This window comes from Manduca sexta, chromosome 5 (assembly GCF_014839805.1).
Source record: "Manduca sexta isolate Smith_Timp_Sample1 chromosome 5, JHU_Msex_v1.0, whole genome shotgun sequence".
NCBI lineage: Eukaryota > Metazoa > Arthropoda > Insecta > Lepidoptera > Sphingidae > Manduca > Manduca sexta.
The window spans coordinates 9,670,354-9,689,154 of NC_051119.1; the positions used below are offsets into that span (position 1 = coordinate 9,670,354).

The 18,801-nt window shown below is 37.6% G+C and overlaps 1 protein-coding gene across 6 annotated transcripts in view; it reads right to left on the reverse strand.

Moving 5' to 3' along the window:
* The window catches only part of LOC115454202 (rho guanine nucleotide exchange factor 28), a 52,821-nt gene that overhangs the window by 8,865 nt on the left and 25,155 nt on the right, over positions 1-18,801 (reverse strand). For 5 of the 6 annotated variants that reach the window (XM_037444854.1, XM_037444858.1, XM_037444866.1 and 2 more), the window contains 22 exons: positions 18,044-18,110; positions 17,746-17,851; positions 17,254-17,327; positions 16,900-16,982; positions 13,601-13,660; positions 12,611-12,751; positions 12,330-12,426; positions 11,502-11,715; positions 10,870-10,988; positions 10,126-10,260; positions 8,996-9,150; positions 8,337-8,469; positions 6,186-6,343; positions 5,219-5,340; positions 4,342-4,455; positions 3,796-3,905; positions 3,304-3,526; positions 2,682-2,907; positions 2,217-2,389; positions 1,645-1,752; positions 1,262-1,354; positions 186-295 (listed from right to left, as the gene is read on the reverse strand). In XM_037444854.1, coding sequence (XP_037300751.1) covers positions 186-295; positions 1,262-1,354; positions 1,645-1,752; positions 2,217-2,389; positions 2,682-2,907; positions 3,304-3,526; positions 3,796-3,905; positions 4,342-4,455; positions 5,219-5,340; positions 6,186-6,343; positions 8,337-8,469; positions 8,996-9,150; positions 10,126-10,260; positions 10,870-10,988; positions 11,502-11,715; positions 12,330-12,426; positions 12,611-12,751; positions 13,601-13,660; positions 16,900-16,982; positions 17,254-17,327; positions 17,746-17,851; positions 18,044-18,110 — 2,821 coding nt within the window. The remainder of the gene's footprint in view (positions 1-185; positions 296-1,261; positions 1,355-1,644; positions 1,753-2,216; positions 2,390-2,681; positions 2,908-3,303; positions 3,527-3,795; positions 3,906-4,341; positions 4,456-5,218; positions 5,341-6,185; positions 6,344-8,336; positions 8,470-8,995; positions 9,151-10,125; positions 10,261-10,869; positions 10,989-11,501; positions 11,716-12,329; positions 12,427-12,610; positions 12,752-13,600; positions 13,661-16,899; positions 16,983-17,253; positions 17,328-17,745; positions 17,852-18,043; positions 18,111-18,801) is intronic. The other variant, XM_037444860.1, reaches the window with a different exon arrangement.

Sequence of the window (18,801 nt, forward strand, 5' to 3'; positions counted from 1 at the left end):
ATGTCTGTCTGTCGCACCACAGCTCCAAAACGAATGAACAAATTTTGTTTTTTTTTCTATTCAGGCGTTTGAAGATCATCATTTTAGTTTTGTATAAGCATGAGTGATTATAGAAAGGCATCTTGTGTTTGGCCCGTTTACCCACTAATGGGTGGAGAGGTTAATTAGTTGATGGTGGTACGTACGGCGAGCGGCGCGGCGATGGCGGAGGCGCGCGTCTCGTTCTGCGCGGACAGCAGCTGCGGCGGCGGCAGCGCGCACGCGCTCGACTCCGACCCGGTCGAGCCGCGGTTATCTGCGACACATTGCTAATACTCATGAGAACACACTAAAAACTACAATAGGGTACCGGACTAATTTTTGTTCTTTACTATTATCAAATATTTACATAATATAAATTATAACACAGAAGGAATTATTGAAATCCGGTAAAAAATCAACAAGTTATAAGTCTTTGAATTTCGGTGGAAGGGGTTATTAACAAGAAACAGAAAAGAGACGAAATATCCACATGTGACGTCATCGGGAATTACGACACGTTCAAAAGAAAGAGATGAAGCGATATCCCCACATCGCGCCCACTTCTGCACATTACAATATTTTAAATCTGAATTACTCGCTCATTTTTTAACCAATATCTATGCAGTTTTCGGAGGAGTGCTTCATTTTCGTATTATTAACCATTACATATAGAATAATGTACAAAATCAAGCATAGGCCGGTCCCCTATTACGATCTTTTTTTTTGCAATTCTCTATTGTATTATTTAAGTATAACATTATTTTTCTGATTAGCCTTTTGATTTATTAAAACGTTAGTACTAATTCCAGTCGCCATAGTATTTAGTTTTAAACATTTAGTCAAATCCATTTACAATGCGCCATCTTCCTACAAGGTGTAAGGGAAGTGCTTACGCAAGCGGAGACAGGTCCCATTATCGGTGCTTCTAAATACGATGATACAAAAAACGCGATACTTGTTCAGTGTCGTAATGTCAGCAATCACCACTACAATTTGTCTTTATTGTTTCCGAAGGCAGCAGTGGCGATAGGAGATATTTTGTAACGAACCCGACACAACATAATGTAGGTACTAATATGCATAAATGCAGTCTGCAAATCGTCCTAATGATATATACTACATAAATTCTACTGAAGGAAAACCTGCAAGAATCGAGTTATATTGACCCTTCGCCACTGGAATGCAGACTTGCTGTCTTAGTTTTCGAGACCGTGTCCCTTACACCCTAAAGCATACTAACTTCGCCACTTAGGTTCCTTCCGCCGCATGGTGTCGCTCACGCTGGAGTCTGGTGACAGTGTCCCCACGCTCGCTATTTCCTCTTGAGAACCGCCTGCAAACAAATATTACTAAATATCACGGAAAACGACGTCATAAAAAAGTCAGTCATTGTTGACTTATTTTAACGTATGCCAACATGTAATAAAAAGGGATCATTTATGAAAACGCACTAGAGATACCAAACGCAATATAGTGATAAATTAGTATTTCACTTTTTCTTTTTTTACATAAATTATTTTAGGAAATTCTAAATATAGTTTGGTCTTAAAATAAATCGTATTTATCATCTAATATTGGTGTGACATTCAAAGAAAAATAGTCTATGAAATAATCGATGGTTACCATGCTGTTGCAGCCGTTCCAGACGCCTGTACAAGCGCTCGCGTTGTTGTTCCACGTCCTTCTGTTGTAATGTCAACTCTTCTCTAGCCTCTAGTAACTGTCGCCGCTCTGGAAAAAAATAATAATATTATAAACTACTATTTTTTTTTTATTCTGGCTCAGCAACTGATTATTTTACTAGGTGAAATGCAAAGCTTAGTGAAATTGATGACCAGCAGGATGTTGTATTTCTTGATGGTAACGCGTGGTCTATCACGTATTACGAGTCGAATACTTTCCAAAAAGTATCGATATTGGCACATATCGATACTTTTTGGAAAGGACATCACTACCGATTTTTTACAAGAGGCGCTATTTTATTTTTGAGTTCTAAAATATTAATGGTTTTTATGTCTAGGTGGTGGTGATATTTTTTGGGTGAAAAAATAATCGTCCTATAAAAATACTGTTAATATAAAAAAAAATAAAGCAAAAATGTCTCTAGTAAAAAGTGCGACATGTCGTTTACGACGATCATTCTGAATATTCGCCATGTTTGTGAAGGTGCAGTAGAGGTATGAGTATGCGTGTACCCTGGTGCAGCTGCGCCTGGTCGGCGGTGCGCTGCGCCTCCCAGGCGGCGCGCTCGGCCGTGAGGCGCGCCTGCGCGTGCCGCAGCTCCTCCAGCTGCGCGTCGTGCCGCGCCGCGCCGCCCGCCGCGCCCGCGCCCGCGCCCGCGCGCCACGCGCACACCTGCGCCTGCAGGCTGCACACCACACGCCACACACCACTCACTCATCACTACTCATAATGCCACTACTAGTCAACACAAATCAAACGCAGCTTTACGTGTGACATGCACAAATATAGATCTTATTTATATGGATTCATAAATCTGAACAACTGTTACGTTCTAAGTCGTAATTGCGAAGCAATTTCTCTTGAATGTGCGACTTTACTTCTATACATCCTGCTTACATTTACAAAAAAAATTGTTACATATTCTTTTTTGCTTAAAATATTGGTATTATAATTTTTTATGTCAAAAATTCACCTACCTATGTATTGTCGTAAGTTGATGCCACACGATGCAAGTGAGTGTGTATATAGCATGGTGTAGTTTGATCGCCGCGTCAGGTGCGTGCGCGTGGTGATGCCGTTCGTCCCCCGGGCCTGCACCGACGCCTGCAGTCGGGTCGCTCTCGCCCCCCAGCTCGCCCCCCTCCGGCGGCGTGTCCGTCGACGTGCGCAAGCTCACACCTGCAGCCGAGAGGGCGCTCGTGTCTACCGATCGTGAGTCGTTATGACGTGAGTAAATAAAAATAAAACAACATAAAAAAACACATGTAACTACAAGAAAAGCGCATTAATTACTTTTATGAATCAATTCGATATTTATATTAAAAAAATCGACGATAATATTGGTGGTGCTAATTAAAATAACGATATATTAATTACGATTATATATATTTCAAAATGTGATAAGATGTAAACCTTTTTTTTTTATTTTACTTGGTTAAACAATTAAATAAAAAAAAAACATTAAATAAACATGGAACCAGAAAAAAGTTAAACATGGAACCAGAAAAAAGTTAAACATGGAATTTTATTTAATAACCTAAATTTAACTTTATACTGACGGTATAAAGTGTATAATAAAAAGATGAGTGTGAGCCATACCGCGATGCCTAGAGGCGTCGAAGCCGGCGAAGGTGTCGGCTCGTCGCGGCAGCGCGGGGCTCTCGTACGCGACGGAGTGCCGCTCGCCCGCCGAGCTCGTGCTGCGGCCCAGCGCCGCGCCGCCCGCGCACCACGCGCACGGCGCCGCGCTCGTCGCGCCCGCCACTCCCACCCCCGCGCCGCCGCAGTGCGTGCATCCCGCGCTGCTCGCCTCTAACGCCTCCTGCTCACACACACACATTATCATGTAGCCCTGAACTACTATGATAGGTTACCTGCCCGGCTTACACAATTATACATTTACAATGAAAATCAAACTAAAAATCATTTTCTAAACTAGGGGCTACAATATTACAAACGATTATAAATTCAATAAAAATAGCGATAATAGAAAAAATTCAGACTGCATTCCAAATTGCCTACTTCTGTACAATCGATTGAAACGATTAAAATTTTATTTCTATACAATATCTAAAACAAAAATCCACATACCTTAACAACTTTGCAGACCTCCTGCCAGAGCGTGTGTGAGTCCATGGTGGGCGCCGCCAGTCTCACATAATCAGGAAAAACTAACCCACCCGGGAACGCTGTGTTTACACCTAAAAGTATATAACAAATATATATAATAATACCAGCCCTATATTATTATATACACTGCCCACTAGAGAGCACGGGCCTCGTCCACTAATGAAAGGGTTCGGGGCTTAATCCACCACGCCGGCCTGGTACAAGTTGACAGACTTATCATACATTAAAAATTCTTATAGAAAATTTAAAAATTTAAACCTATACTCGTATGATAACTAAAAACTTTTTATTTCATTAAACCCATTAATGTTTGAATTCACTGGTCCTATAACAATAAATACATATTTTAATAATCGATGAATCACTATATTCGAATTGATCGTAAACAATATCGAATCGATCGATCGAAATACAAATAATATATTTCGATTTATTTACTGTCGCGATCAATCCGAAGATTAAGTTTAGGATCCTTAACTTTAAACGAACGTATTGCAAGAAACTCACTTGTATTTGGCACTTCTAACACAAACGGCCCGGTGTGCGCGACTAGTTTCATATGGAGCGCCATTTTCTCCTCAAGCAATGCCGCTTGCTCTCTATCTTTCGCCCTCAACGCCTCTGATAAAAAAACATATATAGTTACAAATAATAGAAAAAAAAAACATTCCACAATACATTTAAGACATCGATACATACAATTAACTACAGAAATGTACATGGAATTTCACGAGACAAGGCTTCAAAATAATCGAGTAAAATTAAAAACATTTAACAATTGACATAGAAGCGAAAACATCCTAGAAGTATAGGTATAAATAGATACAATAACTTTAAAATAATACATAAAATACCTCCTTGGAAAAAATAGTATTATATACAATAATCATTTTCGAAAATAAAATACGGTCAAAAATTATAATAAGGGATAGAGAAATCTCCATGCTCGTGCAAATAAATATCGATGAGATTCAATTGATAAATCACCTTCGATTTGCCACCACGGCGTGTCGTCTGTTCAATGATAAAACAGTTTTTACAATGCAAGTAACATAATTTAAATTATGACATAATATAACTTTAAGAGCCTAATATACTATTTTCTTAATTGCGAAGGTTTTTGATATTTTAATAATCTCGCCTCCTAAAAACACCCTTTACACACATAAAACTACACGTAATTACGCAAAATATTACCTCAATACTGAAAAATAAGGTTTCTACGCATTTTTTATAAGCAGAAGTTTTATTCCAACAGGAATTTGACGCGTTCTTTGATAGTCGGCAAGTTGTTTTTTTATCGTTATAATTCCACCAACGTGGGCAGAATAAAAGTTTTTTTTTTTTAATCTGTACTCTTAATTTTTTTAGAGTATGTCCTGACCTGTGATCAGTCTTATGTTCTCGTGCCTGGCCTCGAGCTGCCGCTGTCGCTCCTCGGCGGAGGTGGCGAGCGCGCCCGCCTCCGACTCCTCCACCTCTTGCGGACAGCTCTGTACTGCCGCTCTGAGGAAAAATATTATTCTTATGACATATAACCTTTCAGCCCCAAATAGGCCGGCAGAAGTATAGGGCACTTAGAATAGTGCACTTACGTTTCGCCATTTATATTCCAGCCTATGAGGTGATTGAAAAAGAATCTATTGACAGGCCCAAATCGCAGACTTCGGGCTCATATTGAGTATAAAAATTCAATATTACTTAACCCTACCCCAAAAAGCCCAACTGAAATCTTAGCAACAAATTACACCGTAATACAAATACCTTCCGTGGCTGTAATTTTTAATTCCAATAATAGTGCAACGGTCACCAGCACAGTTATGTCATTTTTACTACATATCAGTTTTCTGGAAATCAATGACAACTCCAGTCCACCTGTGCATTCGTTACACGACCTGATATATTATACATGTTAAGTGACAACGAACGAAATTATTTCTAATTTATTCTTCTTTTTCATAGACAAAATCATAATGCATAAAACCATTGTCGTTATAATTACAACAGTACCAAATCTAACAGCTCACTTGTAAGGACCCTTTCTTTTAATTTCATCCATGGTGCTTTATAATTAGCATATCTTGTTGTAAACGTCCCTATGTTTGAGGTTAAAACGCCTCCTTAGATCATGATTTTGTCACCCGCATTGCTCTGGAGGGAAGTGGACAATCAATATTTCTAACTACTCCCTATCTTTCTATTTGATTAATTTCTTTGCGGGATAATGAAAAATTAGTTTTCCCTAAGACTTGCCGAGTTTTACTGCTCGGTGTCATAAAATGCATGCCAATAGAGATCCTGGCTTACAGGAGTTATAGTGGTGGGTGTAAGGGCGGGAAAGTTTCTTATACCTAATAGCGTGTATCCATGTGGCGATGTCCTTGGGCCGGTGTACCCTGAGCTCGAACATCTCGGGCTCGCTGGGCCCGCTGCAGATGAGGTACAGGCCGCGCCCCTCCGCGCCCGCCTTCTCGCGCACCAGCAGCTTCACCAGCGACACCACGCCCGTCTGCACGCCACGATACATACACAAAAGTGCTAAATATGGCGAGGTTTTAGTCGGTAGAGGTTTAGATAAGTATATACATGCATAGATTTCTACGTGTTAAAAAAAAGTACAAGACAGTGTGTCACCGAATACGCAAAATATATAGACGAAACTCTGGCAAATACATTAGCACTACACTTGTTGTATTTGTAAAAATATTTGCGCTTTTTGAGCAACACAATATCGACTTTCTATTCTTTAAAACAAAGTTGATGTTAAAAATACCAAATAATGCAAATATTGGCTCAAACATGTCAAGTATGATCTACCATTATGCGAACCAATTCAGGTCACTTTCGACCTCCCCAGAATATAACATCTATTTGAGCTACATTTAAAAATTATCACGGGTACTTTTACGCGCTGACAATTAATTTACTGCACCTGATATTATGGTGGATTGCCCAGACACTATAAATCGACGAGAGATGATTATCCCTCGTCAATCGACACAATTATGACGGCTGTTATGGCTGTGCTGAGTATATTCGTGTTATTAATAGCATTCACTGAGCAGATAGCTTGCGGTTAACACGTGGTTGATAATGATACCTGTCCAGTTACGTCGATCAGTGATACCATATTTATATTACACTAGCTTTTGCCCGCGACTCCGCCCGCGTTATAAAGTTTTTCGGGCTAAAGTTTTCCGTTATAAAAGTCATGCTATATATTTTCCCGGGAGCCTATGTTCTTCCCAGGGTCTCAAAGTGTCTCCATACCAAATTTTATCCTAATACGTTGGGTAGTTTTTGAGTTTAACACGTTCGGGTAGACCGATGCAGCGAGGGACTTTGTTTTATGATATATTTTTGTAGAACTTTTTAAGAGGAACAATCCCCGTCATACATTATTGTTGCATAACTTTAACCGTTTACGCAGTGCACGCAACAGAAGCTCTCAAAACTAATAAATTGTCCCCGTTTTTGCATCATGTTTCATTACTGCTCCGCTCCTATTGGTCATAGCGTGACGATATATAGCCTATAGCACTCCAGGAACAAAGGGCTATCCAACACAAAAATATTTTTTCAGTTCGAACCGGTAGTTCCTGAGATTAGCGATTACTGCTCCGGTCCTATTGGGCATAGCGTGATGATATATATAGCCTATAGCATTCCAGGAACAAAGGGCTATCCAACACAAAAGAATTATTCAGTTCAAACTCCTAGTTTCTGAGATTAGCCATTACTGCTCTGCTCCTATTGGTCATAGCGTGATGATATATAGCCTATAGCACTTCACGAACAAAGGGCTATCCAATGCAAAATGAATTTTTTAGTTCGAACCGGTAGTTCCTGAGATTAGCCATTACTGCTCTACTCCTATTGGGTATAGCGTGATGATATATAGCCTATAGCACTCCACGAACAAAGGGCTATCCAACGCAAAAAGAATTTTTCAGTTCGGACCGGTAGTTCCTGAGATTAGGCATTACTGTTCCGCTCCTATTGGGTATAGCGTGATGATATATAGCCTATAGCACTCCACGAACATAGGGCTATCCAACGCAAAAAGAATTTTTCAGTTTGGACCGGTAGTTCCTGAGATTAGCGCGTTCAAACAAACAAACAAACAAACAAACTCTTCAGCTTTATATAATAGTATAGATAGATAAAGTTAAGACTGGTTCATACTGTATGTTAATACTTGACCTTTGGAACATTAGCTTTTTTTGCTATATTTTTATGTCCAATATAAAATTAGTTATATATGCGACTTTATTTAATAATTAAATATTCTCATGTACCTTGACTTATCATAAGTGCAACTATGTTCGCCTATGTGATAAATAAATCATTTTATTTTGTTTATTTAACCACGCATGGGGTACATAAAATGTAAAACTTTGCACATCAGTGAAGTTTACATACAAACGAACTATATAAAATAGTTGATAAATTAAAAACCGATATCGTTAATATGTTTACTTCGTCTCTAAGGCAAAACATACCTTATTGTCAGGTGTGAAGAATGTGTATTTGTTGTTATTGTCATGGAGGAAGAACAACACGTCAGTGAGCACTATGACGAGTAGGGTCTGCATCTTGCTGCGGCCCTGCATCAGGGTTGCCACGCCTTCAAACCTGATGAAAAAATAATTATGAATTAGGTACGATATCTCAATTGTTTTTTTTTTGGTGAAATAAAAACATAGTATTTTTTAAAGCACATGTCAATGTCATTCATCCAATGAAAGTTATCTGAAGATCCTCTTATTCAAATTATTGGAAATTGATACTGGACTTGTATGTTAAATTTATCTAATCCACAGTGCGAGTGTTAATACTTATAACAGTTTTATGTGTAGCAGGAGTATAAAAATAAAGCTACATATATTTTTTTGTTATTGCTTTGAATTGCGAGACGAACTTGCCGTTCGCCTGATGGTAAGCGATACGACCGCCCATAAACAGCAGAAACACCATCCACTACCTTGAAATACAATGTATTGTTTCGTAGACTCTCACATATGAGAGACCTAACATCAGTAAATGAAAGCATTAAATTAGATAATAAAAGCATTCGATTCGAGCCCTTTTTTGCCTGTACCACATTTCCATAGATAATATTTCGACGAACAAAAAAAAAAACAAAATACAGCATACTCACTTCAAACTCCTGTTTCCTTGCAGTATGGCGCTCTTCTTGAACTTGCGGCCTCTGAAGTTAGCGAACGATTTGGCGTCGATCCGATGGTATATCTCCAGCTTGCGGTCCTCTCGCTCTTTCGCTGCGACTTGGTTATCCACGTCCACTAGGATCTCCTAAAGATTATAAAATAATGAATTAGAATATTGATAATTAGATCGTACACTAACTAAGCGAAGTTTCAATCATTACGCTGACAGTTACTGCATTTTTATATGAATAATATATAGCATCACGCCTCTATCTGATAGGTGTAGGCAGAGACTATGTATTTCAAATTTACTATTTCTTATGCTTCCACCACTTTCATCAACCCTCTTATGCATTCGAGTATCGAGAATATCAGATATGATATTTGAAGGTTCGGTGCGGTGGACCCCTACCGGCTTTTCCGTCCAATCACGCCTTATAAATCTTCTGCGTTGCTCTCCCATTATCGATTCTCTCCAAAGGTTGATATTTGTTATTACATAAAAAAAAAATTACGAACTGGAACGACCAACCAAACCGGCGATAATATTCGACAAATCGTTTTATTTCAATGTTTAACATTCGCGTAAACGTAAGAAATCATTATAAAATCTTTACAACAGACCCAATACAATAATTGTAAACGTGTTATACCCAAGTTCTAAGATTATGTAGAGCGGACATTTGGAAGATTGTCACACAAAAACTTTGCGCTTTTGTGATGGTTACTCAATCTACCGTAAACGTTACTAATTGGTAATAAATTTAAGGTGATAGCTCAAGGTCCATTTTCATACATTTTGTTTCACCTTTAATCTGGGTAACTAAACAAGTATTGGCAAGTAAAGAATTTAAATTCACGTCTAATAAAATTTCGTCATATTAAATTTTAAAGGCCGAAATATCCATGATTATTAATTATTTTTACGTTTTTCTTTCAACTGCGAGAACTAATCACTAACTAGACGTGAATTTAAATTCTTTACTTGCCAATACTTGTTTAGTTACCCAGATTAAAGGTGAAACAAAATGTATGAAAATGGACCTTGAGGTATCGCCTTAAGAGCAAAAATGTTACTCTGATGTCCGGTCTATATATAGTTTAATGTCTTTGGTTATACCTTAACACCGCACAACGCCTTCTGTAGCAAGTCGCGTTCGTTCATATCGTCGCCCGCGGTCTTCAGCAGCGGCTCCAACAGTAGCGGGTACTTGGTTAGCCTCTGAGCTACGAACAGTACGCATTCTGGCACGCCCTGGGGACATGTTATTAATCATATTATATGATCTATGTACATAAATGTTAGGTAGAAATTTGATTATAATATAATAATATCAGCCCTGTATTATATACTGTCCCACTGCTGGGCTTGAGTATCCTCTACTACTGAGAGGGGTTAGGCTTTAGTCTACCACGCTGGCCTAGTGCGGATTGGTAGACTTTACACACCCTCAAAATTAGATTATCCTATAGAGAATTTCTCAGGTATGCAGGTTTCCCCACGATGTTTTCCTTCTCCGTTAAAGCAAGCGATAATTCACATAAAATATCCATAATTTTAGAATAATCAAAGGTGTGCCCTTGGGTTTTGAACCAGCGGGTATTCGTCACGGCCGTCCATTCCATAAGAACTAGGCTATCAAAATTAGATTAGCGTGGAAACAATTGACGAATTAAATTTCATGTAACATGTTTGTTTTTCCATTGTACAACATACTTATGTCCCAAGTAGTGCAGAAGGATATTTGAAAGCCATGAGGTACGGGCTCCAGACGTGAATTATAAAATCAGTAAGGGACTGCTGCCTTTGTGGAGTGTTGAGTCGGAATATAGAGGCTTCATAATGATATTACAATGTGCATACCTTCTTCCTGAGCAGCGGGTTCTGCTGACACTTGCGTATGAAGCGCGCCAGGCGAGGCTCGCGCGCGCAGCAGTCCTTGAACACCTCCACGGCGTCGCGGTGCCGCGAGCAGAACTCACCTGGCAAATAACGATATATTCTATTTTTTTATTTCAATCCAGGAGTAAATTCACTATCATCTTTTGTGGTTAAGTCGATATTACTGTTTTTTTCAAAGATTACTTAGAAATGAAACGAACGAACGGTGTTATGTTTACGGTGTGTATCTGTATGTTTGTCTGTAATATCATAACTCCTAAACGTATATATGTATTTTGATACGGATTTTTTTACCCGAAAGTTGATGTAAAATCAAATAGTTACACGATGTCCTTACATGAAATGATATTGTTGAATTGAGTGGAATATTTAGCATAGACATATTTTACATTCCAAGACTTAACATTTTGTTTTGATTTTGTACACTTTTTAATTTGAAGTTATAATTTTTTTTTGATAATTGTTCCTTTCTAAAACAAGAACGAAGATGTTTTTTGTACACTTTTAAATTTTAAGAATGACACTTGTTGATAAACGTTCCTTTCCAAAACAAGAACGAAGATGTTTCGTGTGAGGTGTGATGTGGCGCGTACCGTAAGCGGCCTTGAGCTTGTCCTGCGCGGGCGGCGCGAAGGTGTCGGCGAGGATGTCGGCGACGGAGGCGACGGCGGGCGCGCGGCGCTGCCTCGCGCGCAGGCGCGCCAGCAGCGCGGCGTGCAGCGCCCACAGCTCGTCCACGCGCGGGAACATGCGCCACACCTGCGCGCCGCTCACGCCGCACGAGCGCACCATGCCCGCCGCGAACATCTGCGCCGCGCACACTCATCAACATTGCTTGTCAAATCCAACCATATATTCGTCTTTACCTCTGCTAACATTGTGCCAAAAATCGTCCACGAATAACGAATATTTTCGTCAAAATCCTTGTGTATGTAAGTTTATTTCTAGTTGATAATATCATGTTGCAGCTCCGACAAAATCTCTTCGTGTAGTTATAGTGACCTTACTGCTTGCTAAATTAGAACTACTTTTTATTATTGTTAACTTATTCCAAAGCTAAAATGATATTTTCAAAAAGACAAGTATTTAATTTAATTTATTCACATAATGTCAAAATGATCCTGTATATTTTACTTCTCACTTAAATACATGCGAATGTTTTTGAAAATGTTAGAAGAAAACTAAAAAACAGCTGAACTGATTTGTATAAAATTTCGCACACGGCTAGACCATATCTTGAATGAATTCATAGGCCAGCGCCAATAAAAATCATTACATAATACCAATGATAATGACTAACTTCAAAACTGTCAACTAACAACCTACCTAATACCTACGAACCAAAATGTAGCTTTCAAATTTAGACCATATATCTAATATGATAAAAGTTCAACAAAAAAATAAGTTGTCCAATAGTATACCTTTTGCATAAGCCGTATGGTGAGACAATGATGTTTTTCCGTCAGAATCAGCTCGTATATGTGCTCCTGTCGCTTGGTCTCTCTGTCGCCCAGGGACCTGTGAACACACAAAACAAAGAGATTAAGAAAATCACTGTGGTAGCACAATTAAGATACAGCGCCATCTAATCTTCATCACTGGAACTACAAGTTGAATTAATCTCTCATCTGTCAAGAGATATTGACAATTAGTAAACAACACTTAGGCGTTGTTTTTATTTCTGATCCGTGTCGATACATACTTGGCGAGTCCCTTGGGCGCGCCGGCGGCCCAGGTGTCGGGTTCGGAAGCCCCGAGCCCCAGCATGATGGCCTCCTCGCCGAGCTGGTCCGGCGTCAGGTACACTTCCGGCCACTCGCTTGCGCCCGCGTCGTCCGAAGCGCTAACAAACATACAGTAGAAATTAGATAAGCAACAAAACTTGCGGAAATTATCTTTGGCAGGCGATTTTTAAGTGGCGATAGCCTAGTTGAGTGTGGAACGGACTGCCAAGACGAATGTCCGCAGGTTCAAATCCCAAGGACACACACCTCTGACTTTTCTAAAATCATGTGTGTATTCTCTGTGAATTTATCGTTCGCTTTAACGGTGAAGGAAAACATCGTGAGGAAACCTGCATATCTGAGAAGTTCTCTATAGGAATTTCGAAGGTGTGTGAAGTCTACCAACCCGCACTAGGCCAGCGTGGTGGACTAAGGCCTAATCCCTCTCAGTAGTAGAGGAGGCCCGTGCTCAGCAGTGGGCAAGTATATAATACAGGGCTGATATTATTATTATTATTATTAGGCGATTTATATCGTGTTATCGCGTTACGACAAGTTGACTTGTAGATTTTAATGCTGGCAGGACTTACAACGAGTAGTTCATTTATAAAATTATTGAAATATTTCTGCTTAATACGAATGTCGAAGATATAAATTGTTGGCAGGTGCTAATGCAAGCATTGTATAATCGATATACTTACAGCGCATCAATATTTTTTTCTTTTTTATTTATCAGCGATTTGGCATCATTTTTTTTTTTATTTATTAGCGATTTTAAACTCATGTTACGAACAAAACTTGAGCGTACAGTGTTTTTTCTGCTGCATTTATTTGAATAATTTTTATACTTTCCAAGGTAGCTTGTATACGCAATTTTTTTCTCATCTAGATATCGTATATTCCTGACTTTGAACTTTCAGTAAAAGGACACCTATTTTTGTCTTTAATAAAAAATATAAAAAACTCACTTGCTCTGGTCATGTTTGTGATCCGAGCCATCTTTATCGTCATTGTAGATGTGACTCGTGCTGTAATGAGAAGTGTCCGATCAAAGTTCTACATACTTGCGGATTTCACGCGTATGGCAACACCGCGAGTTATTTATAGAAAAAAGATTTTTTTTCTTTTTTTATTGCACTTCACAAATTATGTTCTAACAGTGTACTCAAAACTCAAAAAAAGGTGATGCCAAAATGTTTTGTTTTTTTTTTTATTAAACTAAACCTTATTTCATAACTTCCAAAACCGTGTGTTGCCATACGCACTTTCAAGACAAGAAATATCCAGACAGGGGCATCTCATCCGACGTAACAAATGTTATGACACATTGGGTTCAAATAACAAAAATACTTTCTTAAACATATTTATCACAGTCATTTTTTAACATTGAATAATTTTGCAAAGCCTAAATAATAAGAAGAAGCGTAAAAACTTTCACTTATACGATCATGTAAAAAAGAGGCATGCAAATTTAGATAAAAGAAAAAAAAAATAAAAATTCGTCAGCACCGTGATGAATTAAAAACCAATAAATCTTGTCTGTTCAAGGTATGGTGAGCTATCGGTATTGAAAAAAAAATTTTTTTCGCCAACATACTTCTATATTCGCAGAGCAAATTTTTTAAAACCTTTCTTGTAGCTTTTTTTTAAATTAAAAATATTATTTTCACAACAACTTATATTACCTATTCGCACCAAATTGGCAAATGGAGGGATCTTCTATTGCCGCTGACTTAGTAGCTATTTCGTAAAGGTCTTTGCCGCTGACCTAGTAGCTAATATCCTAAACATTAAAAAAAAAGAAACCGGTTTGGAAAACATTACAATTATCCTTTACTAATGACAAATTATTCTTTCTTAATCTATAGGACACCTTGAATAGACATTAAACCTACTGTACGTAAAAGCAAAACGATAAATCGTGTAAACTTATCGAAAAAAAACTTATCAACTACAACAACTTTATCAAGAGAAATTCCAAACTACCTCGACAATAGACAGAAAGATACACAAGTAAGGCGTTGTGGATGAATCGAGAACAATCTAGAAGAGATATATCTTGTATATAATGTGTGATGGAACACCTGCGAATCATGTCGTGTATGTCGAATTTTTGTTTTACTATCATTGACATAATTATGGCTGAGGCACATTTAGAGATGAAAATATTTTTAGGCCACGCTGTAATAATATATATTTTTACGTTAGAGTTAGACCACTTTTATTGTATTAAGCGATGCGAATGTTCTAAATGTGCTTTTGCCTTTATTGGAGCCGAGTAATATAGAGGAAGTATCTTAACATATTTTAATTAGGTATTTACTATGTATATGGACTGTTATATTTATTAAATTTAAATCAAAGAGGCAATAATTAGTTAAAATAGTTCATATATAACTAAGCTCCAATACACAAGAAATAAAGTCACGTGATAGGACTCGATAACTTATTGTAAAATCAACGAAACAGTAACTAAAATCATAAGTTCGATTCTAAACAGCTAATTGAAATCGACGTACAATCATGTTTATAGCCTTTCTCGGTATTCAGATAACATAACTGACAATAGTACACAGCGGTACAATAATAGCGGATCTTCAAATGCTTTCAATTCAAAGATCGATTACTTGATCAATAATCCACTATTAAAGTAATGGCCCGAGTCAAAATCGGAATCCGTTTTACAAAATAGTAATCCCATAATTACTTATGTCGATATTAAATGCCTTTATCGACAAACTATCTGTCCTTCTGGGTATAAAAATGAATCGATATTAGAGTAATAATAAAATAATATTAACCTGGAAAATCAAAACTGATTGGTGATCCTTTGAGAGGCAGAAAATTTATCGATAACGACATAAATCAACATCGAAAACAATGCCACAGAGAGACCGCGTGTTCGACACAAAGACAGAGCGAGATAGAAACAACGGATGACTGTGAATGTATGTATGATGGAGAGAGATAGAAAGGCGTGGCGGAGTCAGCATTCCCGCAACTTACTGGACGCCGAGCTTTGTGGCGACGCGTCGCCACGGCGAGTAACATCCCGTCGAGCCCTTCTTGCTGCGCGGCGGACGAACCAACAATACACGTGTACATATGTGTGCGCACACACTATATTTAACTTAGCTTGTGTCGCGAGCGAAACTATCCAGGTGGGAGTGTGTGTGTACTCGATTTTTTTTTTGTTATTTTTAAATATGATAAAAAAATCATACTCGGTTACAATAAGTAGGGATGTTAAAATGTCGATAGATATATCCAGAGATTTTTTAGAATAAATTATCAGAATAATTAGGATACTAGCTTCGATGATTTTACTATCACCTCAATAGTTCCACAAGATATGTGTCAGAATATCCCGCTCACCGAAAATAAACATAAAGTGTAGCTAGAGGAGTATCGATAACGTAAACGTATAGTAAAAATATACAAAAAAAAAATATGTACAGAAAAAGAAGAGTAGCAATGCTACAAAGCAAACAATACTGTAGACGGTAAAGTGTAATAATATGTAGAAAAATATCTTATAAATCAACAGTAGAGTATCACATACTTGTGTATCCTTATGGTTAAATTAAAACGTAAACCTGCATGACACGGAACTGTTCAGTCTATCCTTGTATCATCCGTGTATTGCGATCGGACTTATAAAATAATATCGAGGTTACATCTAAATAAAATAAAAAATCGACTCGATTTTAGAATCAATAACACACTTGGATTAATCGATAGTTTTTCTTTTTTAGGTATAACCTCGAAAACGTGTTTGTACATTATCGCACGCAAATCAAACACAAAATGCATTAGCGTAAAACGGCGTCGCCATCGTTCACTATCGTGTCACAATGCCAATGCACATTTGCAACAATAAAATAAAGCGGCAAAATATATGCTAGTCAAACTTTACTGCACACTTTTATATTTTGTATTTAATGTGGTTCACTGACAATGTAGAATGTGTTAATATGTTATCTTACATTTACAAATAATTCATTTATTCGATTGATATATTAAAACTATTTTAGCCCATTTGACAACGTCGATAACGTGTATGGCTGATATTAAAAATATCGATATTTATTCAAATTATTATCACTTAGTACAATGATAATAAAATAAAGGTTATGTTTCGGTTACAAAATAAATTTATCGATAACTGTAAACTGTGTCTTTAATAGTAGAATGAACCTTTGCTCTTGTATCCAATTTGATAATTATGTGAATGTTTTTAATGTCGATAAATACGTCACTCACTTACCTATTGCTTTGTGACTGTCCCGACACGGAGCTTCTCTTACTGCTTTTACCGCTGTTCGCACTCAACGACTTCCCGACTGACGTCTGTTGGAAATTATTATAGAAATCTAACATTAAATTATCGATGTAGATTAAATTAATAGCATATAAATTAGCTTCATTTCTAGTGATTTCATTTGAAAACAATCGAATCTGTCAAGATTTTTAATAAGATTTGTAAACTAATATAAAAAGAGTTTTAACTACAAAAAATTACGTGATATATTTTTTTTCCAATTTTGCTAAATTATACATAACGAATATTATAACCATGTAGAAAAGTTGTTTATTATACATATAATAAATCATGACGGACCTTAGAGGACTTGGGTTTGTTACACTCAACGATGTAGTCCTTGCAGCCAGGCTGGTGCACCGTCAGCGTGCAATCTGAAATGATAAAGAGTATAAGGATATTGATATAGTTAAGTTTAATTAGCTCCTTAACAGATAATGCAAATACATTTGTATTTATATAAATATTATAATTTCTTATTATGTCCAGTAGTTACACTGACTACAATGATCTTCAAACCAAAAATCAACAGTGACTACACACTGCTGCTTGGTGGCAGAAATAGACATTGCGGTGATACCTACCCAGACGGACTGTGACAAATGAGAGATCTACCACCAATTATATATAACTAAGTTGTTTGGGCTTTAGCAGATGGAACCCTTCAGGTGGAATTTTTCAGTGGCTACTTGTAAACCCTACGATTGTGGACTTATTGGATTTATACGAGTATATCCAAATCCCATCAATTTTTTTTTATAAATAAATATTTGTTTTAAGAAATGTGTTTACTCTCGCAGTAGACGGCGGGCGCGGGCGCGAGCGCTCGCGAGCACCAGTCACAGTCGCCCGCGTTGCTCGCCGCCGCCCACGAGTGCGTCGCCTTGCGGGACTTGTCCTGCGAACATTGTGCTTACTGTTATCATATCATGTACATTGGAGAATAAAAAAATAGATTACATAGCAGTCGATAAATTAAACGAAAATGCGGTTCTAATGCGGACACCCTTTAACCATACTCGTCTTACGTGCCAGGCAAAACAGACCCTTATATACAATGTAATACAAATTAATTTCTAGTCAAAATTACCTTCTTCTTCCTGAAGAATAAGCTGCCTCGTTTTCGACGTTTTTCGCCATGATGATCGTACGCAGCCCTGGTGAAAACAAAAAAAGTACAATCACAATACAATGCAAGTAATTATAGTGCACTCATCGGTACTGTTACAAAAATGTAAACAAATATCTAGCCACTTTTGATATTAATCCTTTTTAGGGTATTTTATTTCTGTCACGATCTCAATAAACGATCTTAAATAACAACTGAAGTAGGTTTGACAAGCTCATATTGATCGCTTCACTTTTAGCATTGATTTGAAGTTAGCTATCGTGTACTGAAATCAGCTATTAGACCACTTTAAACTTGTGATATACATACTAGCTATTTTTATATCAGCATTGCACTTAATACAATAAACTATGTGGGTACATATTTGTTTACATTTCGATAACTAACATAATATTATAAACAAATTATTGCATCAGAAAACCATGCAATTTATAAGAATCTCTAGTGATCATACGAACACATTAAGCGAAGCTTGTGCATTAGCATGCTAAGTCGTAGGTGAAATGTACTTTATAGCGCTCTCTATCATACTTACATTGTTCCTGCGAACTCGCTCAAGATTTACCCGTATTTCATTGTTGACTGTTTTGTCAATTTCTATTTCAAATGAAAGAGTCAAAACAGTGTAAATACATTTTTTTATAAATCGAAACCACATTTATCGATAGTCACAACCCTAATAATAGAGATGTGAGCTCCCGTCATTCCGTCGTCGGTAT